Source organism: Aythya fuligula, chromosome 3, assembly GCF_009819795.1.
Source record: "Aythya fuligula isolate bAytFul2 chromosome 3, bAytFul2.pri, whole genome shotgun sequence".
Classification (NCBI taxonomy): Eukaryota; Metazoa; Chordata; class Aves; order Anseriformes; family Anatidae; genus Aythya; species Aythya fuligula.
The window spans coordinates 84599256-84612498 of NC_045561.1; the positions used below are offsets into that span (position 1 = coordinate 84599256).

At 40.6% G+C, this 13243-nt stretch overlaps 1 protein-coding gene across 2 annotated transcripts in view; it reads left to right on the forward strand.

Annotated features, from left to right (window-relative positions):
- Nucleotides 1–13243, forward strand: part of PHIP (pleckstrin homology domain interacting protein) — a 107276-nt gene that overhangs the window by 4155 nt on the left and 89878 nt on the right. For both annotated transcript variants that reach the window (XM_032183997.1, XM_032183998.1), the window contains exons 5-6: nucleotides 5717–5867; nucleotides 5970–6068. In XM_032183997.1, the coding sequence (XP_032039888.1) occupies nucleotides 5717–5867; nucleotides 5970–6068 (250 nt within the window). The remainder of the gene's footprint in view (nucleotides 1–5716; nucleotides 5868–5969; nucleotides 6069–13243) is intronic.

A 13243-nucleotide genomic window follows, 5' to 3' on the forward strand; every position in this document is an offset into this window, starting at 1 on the left:
TTTCGGGGCAAGCTGGATTTTGGCTGGCTGAAGGTGACTTCAGATTCACTGTAGCCATTCAAAGCTATCACAGGAATGTTTTAGGTCTTCTAGGGTACAAGCACCACAGGGTATACACTCAGAACTATTATGTTAACTTATCTGAAATATTCAGGTGTCTGTGATTTTCTCTGCTGGATTTTATTTCTGTTGGTGGTGCTTGAGGAGGGGGAAGGCAGAGAATCCCCATGGAACAGGATGGTAGCGCAGCGGATTTAGCAGGCAGCGCAACACGCTTTGTTGTTCTCAGAGATTGTTTGTTCCTATCTTGCTGACGTTTGTCACCTCCTCTTCCCCTGCCCTGAATTATTAAATGTGGTTTGGAGTGAAAATGAAGGGCTGTATATTTAGGCCATTCCAACCTTTGTTCTTTGTAACTTCGTGCACCTTTGTGTAACCAAGTGTCAGGGGACCGGGACATCGACACTGCGTGCTGTCACTGTGTTTCATTGTTCTTATACTTTCTAACACAGAAAGGGCTTCTAGGCAGAGCTGTGGTTACTGTTTAATAATTCTCTTTCTTAATAAGTAACCAAATAGTCAGTGGCTTGTTTCTTCAGGAAGTCTTGTGCTGAAAAGGTATTCGATGGAATAAGGAAGAAAAATGAGACTTAAATCAAAGAGCTACCTCATCTAGTCCTTATTTACAGTATTTTGAGGAAAGTCTGTGTGCTATTTGGGAAGGTGGTCTGAAAGTCTTAGATATGATGGTATGAAAACCTGTGCAATGGTTGGGATCCTGAGCAGTGGTTTTGTTCTCATTATCAGCCTTGCTGTTGGACATATGTAAAGTTAAGTAACTGCTTTTTAGTTCTACAACACCAGCGTTTCTGTCCTACAGATTGCTCCCACAGCTGGTAGTTGAGATGGTGTTGCAGCCTCTCTGTTGACACCATTATATTTTAATGATTAATTGTGCAAAGAACCAGTTCCCTTTCATTACCTCAGGAGCAAACCAGTGTGTGTCGGTGAGCTGCTTTACACTTGTTCTTTCAGGCTGAGACTAAGGTGGTGAAAGATGGACTAAAGAGGACTGTTAATTTTCTAAGGTGCACCTTCTCTTAAAGAAGAAGAAGAAAAAAACATACACAAAGAGGTTTGGAATGAGCCTAGTATAGACACACAGGTACATCTGTGCTGACAGTAGTACGTAGAGTTGAACCTTTTGGTCAACGAGGCTGAAAGTGCTACTCCACTTGTTCGTAACTTACCACGTGGTAAGTAGCAAGCTTGCAGCAGCTCGTTTATACCAAGCTTTGGAGGAATTTATCTGCTCTGGTCTTGCCTACTAAAAGTATTAAGTAGTTGAAAAACAGATCAGGTATTCTTAGGACAGCTGTTTTTTCATGCGGGTCTATTTCATGTTAAAATAAAGGGCATTCTGTAGGGAGCACTGGCCAGAGATCCCTGTGCTTTTAGATCATGCGTTGTTGAAGGTACACCAGAAATAAATGTTTCTGGGAAAATCGCTAATTCTCCAACTCTCACCTCTGTTGTTCCATCCCCCCGCATCAAAATGATTCAGAGAAAAGTAATTGCATGTTATTGCAATCCCTAATTTTAAGGCACTAAGGCAGTAGCTAGCGGTACAGGGTTCTCAATTTGATGGATGGCCTGATATAGTACAACAATTACTGTAACTCAATTTGGAGCTTGTTTTGGGTAATAAATTGTACAGCGCAGTAGTTAAAGCTGGCTTGGCTGCTGGTTTTAGGAAGGTTGAGCTCCCATCTCCTGAAATAAAAGTAGCTGACTGGCTTAGGTCCTGTTAAATGTCCGTGTGTGCTGTTAGAGTCGCAGCAAAGCCTGCGAACTGGTAGCATGGGGGGGAAACCAGCAACGCCTTGGAGAACGTTTCAGTATGCATAGTGCTTGGAGGAGGCTCCAGAAGAGGGTTATATTTTACTCGGTGTCTAAAAGAGTCTGTGTGTAACTGAATTATGCATTGCAAATTTAACTAAGGAGTCTAGGTTAAATTATGGTTCTGTTGATTCATTCATTGTGATTCTGACGCTGAATTATTCTGCAGAGTCATGCAGAATGAACATATAAGCACTTATGTCTATTTCCAAGGTAATAATGTTTTGAATGTTAGTCCAAATAGCTGTCTAGCTGTGTTTAGTGTATTCTCGTGCAGTTCATCTGGGATAAGTAAAGCTGGGGGTAGGAGATGAAGGGTGAGCTTGAGGATAATGCAGCTTCTTATTGTCTAGGAAATATTATTCATGCTGAACGTTTGAAATTTTTGTGCTTTCTAGTGGTTCTGATTCTTACTATAGTAATGCTTAAGAAATATTGCTAACTTGTTTTCTGTGTGTTTTGAACTAGAGGTGAGTTAGCTCGTCCTTTTCCTCACAAAAGCCTGTCTTCTGCGTTCCTGCCGGAGGAGCAGGGCAGAGTTAGATGGTGCAGACAGCCTAATGGGAGGAGGACAGAAACCAGCTAGAATTTCATCTAGGTGGGGCTGGCAGGAAAAAAAAAAAAATCTGTGTTTATTTACTGCTTGACATCACAATTTTGGCATAAAATTTTAAAATTCGTGTGTGTAGAGTCCAGTCTGCTTTTCATTTAGAGCTGTATGAATTTTAAATACTTGTACATCTGTCATGTGTTTTTTTTTCCTTCCACTTTCTCCTTTTGGGATCAAAACAAATTTCCATCATTCTATTGGCTTGTCACAAGCTCTTCTATTTTGGACAAAGTTTGTAAAGTATCCTTTTAAAAAGTAATTTTCTTTCTTTTTTTTTTTTTGTCACTTAAATCTGACTTGGAAGTACTTAATTTTTAAGAGGGCAGTAGGTATATTTTATGTTGGTTTTAGCTTTTTTATAGTTTGTCAAAAAGAGAGGAATTGTAGAACTAAGATAAATTTGTTTAAATACTTTTTTCATTTGTGACTTCTACTTTAATGCTTGTAGTCACATACACAAATGAATAGTGTTGAGATTTTTTTTTTTTCTTAAGGAGAAGAAAGTGCCCTGAGAAAACTTACTTAATAGTGTGTTTTTAACAATTTTTTTTAAGTTCCCTCATTTACTCTTTTTTTCTATAGGAGAAAAAGGGAAGGAGCAGGTCTAAATGAAACTTAAAATGAAATAAGAGGCTTTTACCTTAGCAGATTTTTACAGAGAAATAAGCCTTATTTTACTTTTTAATTTCCTCCATGTGCTTTTGTCTTACATCACCAATGGTACTTTCTTATACATGGTTCCTGGAATTTGTTTTATAAACTTCCTGGAACTGCCAAGCGTTTAAATGGCCTGTGCCACTCGTTCGATTTTATTTTTGTTTACCATACAGCTCGCTTGGTAGTGTTGAATCAGTTTGTTAACGAGCTGGGCTTAGTAGCAAACAATGATTACTCAGAAAAATGCTGTTCAGAAGTATCACGGTACTGCTGCGTAACGTGGCACGAACGGCTGTGTTCTCACAAAGGGACAAGAAGAGACTGTGGTGTGGATAAAAGGTATGCCTTAAAATGCTCGTACCTACTACAAATGTTAAGAATAATACAGATAGATTCCCCCTTTTTCAAATCATTTGCTTCAGAAACTGCAGGAAGAATTGAGCCTACCTTGTTTCTGCTACACCACAAAAAAATGAACACATGGCTTCTGACAAATCATGAGACGGATGACTCAAGATGCGAGCTAGCTGTAGTTTGGGAATGTGTCAAAGCTGATTTGCTTCATTTGCTTTAGATTTTGTGCACTTGTGAGGATGCTTAAAAAAAAAATAAATGTGTTGAGCAGGATAAAATGACAACCATGTTGCATAGGTAGCTCAGTGCTGCTATTCGAACAGCAGCAACAACAAAACCTGGTTGTTAGTCTTTGAGAGGTAAGTTCAGATTCCAGAGTTGTGAAGTCTGGATGCAGATAGATTCCTACAAAGGGCTGTATTCGTTAAGTTTTTGTGCTCCTTTTCATAGGAGCAGAGGAGAATAAAAGCCAAGGAAATAGATCTGGGCTGTTGATGGTGGGAACCGTACGTAGCTTTGTCACTACTTGCAGCTATTCTAATATTTTAGGGTGCTCAAGCGTGTGTTTTGACTGTGATTCCTCCTTCTCCAAAGAGAAGCAAATTTCATTTGCGTGTTACTGATAAGAAAAATGAATCAGAATCACAAGTTCTCAGTTCAGTGAGATTATTTTTTTTCTCTCATTTACGAGAGCCTCTCTGATGTCATTAAATTTACCCGAATGAACTAATCTGTATAATCAACTGCAGCTTTTCAGTGTTACTTAAATAATTTCTAATGTTTTTTAAAAAATAAGCCTTTATTTTTTTAAAACTTATGTGAATTTTCAAAGTCATTTGACTTTGGGGTAGTCAATCAAATTCAGCAGCTTGCAAGACCTTCTGCAAATGAAATGTGATTCATAGAAGAGTACCAGAAGAGAAAACTTTTCCTCCTTCACTGGAAGGCTGGGCTGGTGGGAATTCCCAGTGTAAGCAGGGCTTTTCCAGAGCCCGTTTCAGACGCCAGCAGCCTTTACATCAGCAGATTGTTGGAATACAAGAAGCGGTCACAGCGTGTCAGCAAGGGAGGAACACGTCTGGTGAAGAATGAGGTGTATTCCCATTAATTGGCTGTAGTACAGAAGCATCAGTTTGCCTAAAATGTCAGTCACGGCCTTTTGTAGTTGCAGAGCAGCAAACCGTCACAAGCTTTTGCTGCAATGCTTTTGTTTTTGTTTTCTGCAAAGTAAAAGTAAACCTGTGAAAACATTTTGGGCTGGATGAGGGTTTAAGCTACTACATGTCACTGTTGTACTAGGACATAAGAAGATTGAGTTTCTATTCTCCCTCTTAGTCGTCTTGTTTTTAAATATTCTTTGCTATGTTTTAAGCTGGCAATAACTTATGTGTTTTTAAAAATACTTCTTAAAACAAAACTTTGTGTTAACGGGATTTTACTGTTGCCATATATGTTTCAAAGCTTTTATGTAAAGACATATAAGATGATGTTGTACAAGGTGATCTTTTGATCTGTAATTATGGTAGTTCAAGAGAATGGGCTGTTTTTGTCTGGGCTGCTGTTAAGAGTGGTTTGACGTTGTTATAATCATGTGGTGAGAAGGTCTGCTGTGGGTAATAGGAGTACCCTTTGGTACCCTGCAGCTGGAAACTGAGCAGTGACAGAAAGAGGTTTAAAGAAAATCCAGTTGTGGTCCTTCAACAAGGTCTTGTAAACTTAGGCGAGTTGTGGCAGGGTGCTTCTGTGTCAGGTGTCTGTCCTTTACAAAGCCCTGGTACTTGCTTAGTATACGTGAATCTTCCAGTAACTCTGTAAATATTGCTGTCCTTAGAATCCTTGTCTCATTCTTCTGTTACAGTAATTGAAATCGACCAGACAGATAATTAAATGTAATATTGAATGTTCTTTACATTTTTCACTGTTACAAAGCAGCTTATTAGTCTTTGACCAACTGTGCTTTAAACTCTTAGTAGATAGCAACGGTTCTCTGTACAAGTAGCGTGCTCTGAATAGAAGAAATTAATTGGGACCAGCTGGAATGAGTTATTGTACTTAAAGGTCATTATGTTTTTATCTTTCATATACTATAATTTTCTTTAGGATTCGTGTAACGATCTGGGGAAAAAAAAGGGTGGTAATTTGTCCAAAATATGACTCTTTCTCATCAAATGTTTTGTTTACTCTTTCATATAATAGGTGAAATATTACAGACATTTGGCACCTGATCACTTGCTTCAAATATGTCATCGACTAGGACCACTTCTAGAGCAAGAAATTCCCCAAAGTGTCCCTGGAGTGCAGACGCTATTAGGAGCTGGCAGACAGTCTTTGCTTCGTACAAACAAAAGTATGAAACATGTGTGAGAGTTCTGAGAATTTGGTGTATTTCATGCCTCTTCTGCGATTTTGTGCAAGGAAAAACATCTGTTGTATAATTCTTCTAAAACAGGTTGCAAGCACGTTGTATGGAAGGGATCTGCTCTTGCTGCATTACACTGTGGGAGGCCTCCAGAGTCGCCTGTAAACTATGGCAGTCCACCGAGCATAGGTAAGCCAAATTTATTACAGCATTGCCCTTGCACTACCTGGCTCCCAGGGTAATTGATTATAGCAATGATGAGAGCTCGGTGGTAGTAGTTCTGTTTGTTTGGCTGTTTGTGTCATATGTCTTCTGTTAAATATTACTTTTTATTAAGATGCCATAACTGGCATGTTTGCCACTTTGGGGGGGAAAAAGATACTGTAAACTCATGCACCAGTTCTGCTCTGAAGTTAGTTAAAACCAGAATGACATTGTCTGCACCCATTGTTGGACAGAATAAGTCTCAGAGACTGGTGATGGTTTTCTTTGGAAAAATTTAAGTGTCCTGTAGAAGTGATTCTCTCTGCTCTTTGGTCTCTGCAGTAATTTTGTAGCTCTGCTTTAGTTTGCTGTGTTACATCATGAAGCATGTGCTGTCTGTCTTGCTGAGAAACTGGAGGCTAGCGTGTGTATACCTTATATATACATATATAATTAATATATATATCTAGTTGCTATTTTTAAGCTCTCATATCTTTGTCACTAAAATATATTTTGTTAGCTTTCAACCTTTTAACAAGAAGATGCGTTTTCTTGTTCTCAATTGCTAAGAGGATGGAGATGTGGTGTTTTAGGAGATTGTTTAAAGAGCATCCTTTTCCTTTTGCTGTGGATAGGAAAACTGGGCAAAATCACTTGTCTTTTCATCTTTTTCTGCTGCTGCCTAGGGGGCGGTTAAGGCCAGATGCCAAGTGCAGTGTTGGATGAGGTTGGAAGGAGGGTAGATACCCAGTTTTTAATCAGCTCGTTCACGTTGGCTCAGGCCCTGATCATTTTGCCTCCATTTCAGAGGCAGCTCTTTGCACCTTTACAAGGGTGTGTTGTAGTTTTCAGTGATTAAGGACTTGTTTACCCTTAGCTTACACCCCTATTCTTGTCTCCTGTGTAAGTCAGGTTTGATGAAATCTAGTGAACAGCTAGCACAGGATGCCATTCTTTTTACTTTTTAGGATGAGTGATCAAAGAAACACTTAGTATCTTTTTAAGCTGTTATTTTGATCTATAATCTATTCTTTGTTAAAACTATTTGTAGGAAGAAAATCTGAAAATATGATGTATATTAATACTAGTATTTCTCCATAGTTTAGTCAGGGGGTGGCCTGATTTTTCATCCGTACATATGTGCATGAATATTCAGAAAATCATATTCAAAAATTCTTACAAGTCTTCAGAGTACATCAAGCATCTAATTGCTTCTGAAGAGACAGGACAGTGGTTAGTCAAAGGTAGGCCTCAAGCTAATTTACACCTCCTTTCCTGAAAGCTATTTAAGCACCTGTTTAGTCACTGTAAAGTATAAACACCATGTGGCTGTAAGAGGAGGAAAAAAAATTCCCAGAAGCTTTCTCTACATTTCATGAGCAACAGCAATGATATACTGACATTTTTAATTAATTTATATTTTTTTTTTAAATCACAAATCAAGGACATAAATATGCAATCCAGAATTCCTTATTGGGCATAGGGGCTCTTTTTAACACATTGGAGGTTTAAGAACCTGGGAAACTACTGGAGATGAGAACAAGTTGAGACGCCTTGAGGAGTAAGTCACGGTGCAGCAGCAGGCTTCTGGATCAAATCAAACAGTTCCTTGCTTAAGCAGTCTTCAGTTTTGTGCTTCTATGGTGCAGCGTATCTCTGATAAAAGACAGGCTGCTGTGAAGGCCATGGTAAAAAAGAGAGAACTGAAGATAGGTTGGGTGAACTACTAAGTAGCAATGGACAAATAGACAGCTGGGTGCTGTACAGAACAGAGGTATTTTAAATGGGATATCTTGCCATTACGGGTTTTTTGAAGTCTGAACTCCTTTTGAGGAATATTGGTAGCCTGTAAGGTTTCCATAAATTGGGATATTTAAAAAAAAAAAAAAACTTATTTATATATAAATAAAATAAAACTGAGAATGCTAAATTTGGGCTCTCCAGATTATTCCTGGTGTTCTAAGAATCTCCAAGTGAAACCTCCACGCTTTATCGAGAGGATTATGGTTCAGCCTTAAGCCGAAGCAGAGGCACGCTACAGCTAAGAAGCTTTGAAGTCGAGCGCTGCCAACTTTGACTTGGTCAGATGGCAAAGTATTTGGTGTTCTAGTGGCTCTTTTCTTTTAAGGCACGAGTTGCATACTTCCCATGATACTTTTGTAGGTGCTTGGGATATAGGGAGAGGACATGGCATTACTGGCTTCTCAGAGCTTCCTCAGGTAGTGCGTGTATTATCCCGAGGCGGTTCACCAAAACCCTCCTGTAGTACCTACTTGCATTCAGTAGATTTTAGTTTACAGATGTTATTTTTGGTATTCACTTAAAGAATAGTTTCTGTGTTGTGCTCCAGATGTGGAGGAAGAAGTGCTTGTGGCCGAGTATTTCCCTTTCTGAGTGGCTGTACGCAGTTGTGAACATTGTGAACTTAGAAAATCTTGGGCTGGATAAGCAGCCTTATCTGCAAGGTGTCTGGAGGACAGAGCTGTCTGATGGCTTAGATTTCCTTAGTTGTGGTTGTCTTAACTTTTTCAATACTTGGCAATGTGTTTTAAAACATATTTGAAATCAGAGCAGCAGAAGAAGCAGACTGTTCTGCTTTGTACTTTGGCTTAATCCACGGTACATATTTTTTTTTTTTAAGCAGAAAAGACCAGTGCATGAAGTCTCTGTCAGCTAGATAGCAAAGAAACTTGTAGTTGCCACGGTAGAGAAGTTAACTGTTAGGAGAAATAACTTTCAGGCTATTTATAGGAAGAACACGTACGGCTTCCTAAGTAAATGTTATTTTTATTGAACCTTTCGCAGAGCTCTGAATATTTGCAAAATTATAGTTATTTCAACATACCACGTTTTTCATGACCAATAATTTCCTTTTCTGAACGTTGAGATAAGTGCTGGTAACTGCGTGTTTTCAACTGTGAAGTGTATTTGGATTTTTTGGATGTCTGGTTCAGACCTGTGCGTTAAAGCATTTGTGTTTGGTTTATCCTGTTCTAGTCTGAGCCTTTGAATGAAACTGGGAACTGGAATGACACTTTTATAAATAACATTAGATACTAGATTCCATTTTCTTACATAGCTAACCCCTTCTCCACTAGGAGAGCTGTATTTTACATATTTGTGCTACAAAACATTTGGAAACTCATGTTCTCAGGGCTGTATGTATTTCACATGGAGAGCCCGCAAATGGTTGAGGAATGGGAAGAAGCATTTCGGTGTTGTGCAAGCTTTATCCTTCGTTTACATCTTTCTAAGCATATTTGCACGTTTCCTAGTTTGATGGACCGATGTAATTACGATGCTGCAAGGATACTCTTTAGTTTAAAAATTTCATGCACATTGTGCCAGCTGCCTTCTAAGTAACTTCTATACGCAGTTAAAATACATCTGTACAAATACGTGCTTCGGCAGAGAACTATAAAGCATTTGTAGAATATGATAAAGAGAAACAAAACTTGGGTAATAAATAATGTTTTTCCAGTCGATATTGTTTGTGCGACATAAGCACTAAGATAGTTAATTAAGAACACAAAGAGCTATGTCATATGTTCTTTTGTATTGTTAAAGATCCCTGCAGGAACAGAAATGGAACTCTTTCAGTAATTTTCAGGAACTGCTGAAAAAGCACAGAACCAAAGCTTAAAGCCGTGAGTTCAAAGCTCTTGGGAAGCTGGTCATTCATGTGTGAAGAGCTGAATGAGACTGGCTGCTCGTTCCCTGATAATGAAGAATGTTTTTCTTGATTGATGAATATATCTGCCTTTGAGAAATACTATTTCATTGTCTTGCTGAATAGTCCTCCTCGATAAAAGTTCTGAGAGATTTTCTGTTTTTCTCACAGTTTCTTTATTAAATGCTCCTGCTGTTTCGGCTGTAAACAGGACATGATGTTCTGCTAGTGGTGTAGATGTTTGTTTTTAGAAATTTAGTAAATACTTCAGGCCTAAAAGCTAACGTAAGAGTACTTTGCATAAATTGCTCCTGTTACCATAAAAACAAACAAACAAAACCAAAATAAACTAACCCAAAAGACCAGCTTTAGGTTTTGAATATTAGCGATGCAATACATTTAAATTATCTGTGTAAACTAACGTTGTTACCTGTGTTTATTCAAGTATAAAGTGAATTATACTAAAATAAATGCCTTCTTTTTATGCAAAAAGAAATGTTATAGAAGTCCTAATATGTTGAGTGAGATATGTAACAAATAAGTAATATGCTGGGTGTAAACAAGATTGTGCTGAAGATAGGGAAGAGTTTGGAAATGCTTGGGATTGCACAGCTTTCGTTTGTCGTTGCGTGCTACCCTTGCAAGCGTCTTGCCTCTCATTTCTCTAAATTGGTAAGGGTTTGGTCACCTACTTTCACTGAGCAGGTAAATTTTATTTGGAAAGTTTTGGGTGTATATAGACCTAACATACTCTCAGATATGCTCCAGTGAGAAGCCAGCATGCCTTTACCCTGCCCTGAGACAAGTTCTGGCTCAATCGGTTGCTAGCTTTATCTCACGTCAGATGGGTGGCGATCATTGCCTATAAGCCAGAAGACGGGGAGTACTGCGTAGGGTTTGGAAGTCAAACAGAGAAATGGTGGGAAGGTAAAAGTCAGTTCAAGCTGCTTTTTTGATCCTGGACATCTTGACAGAAGGGGTGGAGGAGGGAAGAAAACCTGAGTGCGTGACACATTTAATGTTATTAGCTTAGACAGCGACAGGAGGAGTCTGGCAGTCTTGTTGTTTTAAACAACTGTAAATGCCTTGGTATTCACTAGAGGTGTGCCCAGGCTCTCAAGCTATGCGACTCATTTCGTTATGGCTAAGAGTTGTGAATAAAATGTGTTTCTCAAGTGTCCTTCAAGATCTGCTTTGAACCTGCTTCCATTTCTGTGTGAATGGAAGGGGAACAAAGGTGGCTGCTGTTCTTCAGACTAGAACTTTAATTAAACAGAACTCCAGAAGGGAAGAAAATGAAAAATAAACCATAAAGACTTCTGTATGTGTTTTTTTATTTTTTTAATGTAAGGTAAAGCATGTTACTCTCCCCTGTCTTTAAAGGCATATTTCACATTCAAGGATAAGACCGTGTAAATACGGTGATGAAGCTGGTCGCTTGGATAAAAAAAAAAAAAAAAAAGGGGGAAAAAAGCCAAGGGAAAAAAAGGTCAGCACAGCTAATACTGCACCGTCTTTCAGACACCAAAATTTATCTCTCACAGATTGCTGTATTTCTCTGAACTGCCTGTGCTATTTTGGGTGCGGAGTTAGAGACATTCTAAAACTTTGAAGGCATTCAGGTTGGTGCCTGCCGCGTGCCTTTTGAGTGGGAGAAAGCCTGATACAATCTTTCACAAGCTCTATTGAGAACTCCTACCATTTTACATTCAGCAGCTTTATGTATGTTAAATTTTAAATTGTTCTGAGGGAAAGCAAAAAATTAAGGTGATCTTGACTCAGAGATGTGGTTTTCAGATTAACATTGTTAGTAGCAGTGAATCATAACAGTAGAAGTGAGATTTTAAAAATTTCCATTTTACTAAGTTGTCTGAAGAGCCCAAGTCTGTTTGTTTTATGTTTCTAAGTGACCTTTAAAAATAAATAAATGTATTTAAGTGTTGGCCTTGATGGGTACAGAATCCCATATTTCTCACTGCGTTCATCTGCAACTTCCCACACACACTTTTTTTTTTTTTTTTTTTTTTTAATCTAGTAAAGGGCCGTAGTAACTTGTAGTTGACCTTGCCTCCAAAGGGTATGCTGGACCTGGTGACTTGCTGAGGTTGGAGTGGACTTGTAGTGTTCTGCGGCTCTGCAGTAATCAAAGTCAGAGCTCTTCTGGCATTGAATCTGGGGAAGGGCATGAAGGAGCACACAAAGGGCTTCTCCAGGTGTAGCATCATCTGGAGGAGGAGCAGGGCCTTCTGCTGAGTGGGGTCAGGATCAGAGACCTGGGGCTGCTCAGCCTGGAGAAGAGGAGGCTCAGGGGGATCTCATCACTGCGTATAAATACCTGAAGAGTGGGTGCAGAGAGGAGGCAGCCTGCTCTGTGTGGGCCGGCTTAAACCAGGGGGTTGGAGCAGGTGGGCTCCAGAGGGCCCTGCCAGCCCCAGCCCTTCTGGGATTTGATACAGGCAGAAATGTTTGGCTCAAAGGATTGATTGGCAAAAGGGTTTACTGATGGTGCGCACAGGGGCTAACACTAGGGCCGGCACTGTTTAACATCTTCAGTAGTGACTTGGATGATGGCACACCAAGCGTGCAGGCAGTGCACAACTAGGGGTGGTGGCTGACACATCAGAGGGACCGTGCTGCCATTCAGAGGGCCCTTAACAGGCTGGAGAAACGCATGAGCAGGATGTGTGGGGGTTTCTCTCTGCTGGGCAGCCGAGCTCCACCACAACTGCTGTCTCTCTCTCCCTCCTCAAAGGAAAAAGGGGGAGAAAATATGATGAGAAGGGCTCAAGGGTTGAGATAAGGACAGGGAGATGACTCAACAATTATTGTCATGGACAAAACCAGACTCAGCAGAAGGACATTAATATAAGTGGTTTCAAGTTATTGCCTATCAGAAGCAGGTTAGAGCAGGGAGAAACTAAAAGCAAACCAAAAACACCTACCCCCACCTGCCCTCTTTCACCTCCTCCCCCCAAGTCGCACAGGGGAATGGGGGGAATGGGGGCTGCAGCCAGTCCCTGATGCTGTCTCACGGTCCCTCCCTGCCCCTGCTTCCCATGGGGTCCCTCCCATGGATGCCGTCCTTCCCGAACTGATCCTGTGGGGGCTGCCCACAGGCAGCAGCTCTTCAAGAACAGCTCCAGTGTGGGTCCGTGACATGGGGTCTGTCAGGAGCAAACTGCTCCAGCACGGGTCCCCCACAGGCGGCAGCTCCCCCCAGACCCCTGCTCCTGCGTGGGCTCCTCTCCACGGGCTGCAGCTCCGGCCTGGGGCCTGCTCCTGCGGGGGCTCTCCGTGGGCCGCAGCCTCCTCCAGGCCACATCCACCTGCTCCACCGGGATGGAGTTGTCACACAGCAGATTTTTTTCCCCTTCCTTCAGTCTCCTCTCCCAGAAGCCCACCCAGCATTGCTCCTTGGCTTGGCTCTGGCCAGTGGTGGGTACCTGTGGAGCCGGCTGGAGCTGGCTCTGATCTTACATGGGGCAGCTGC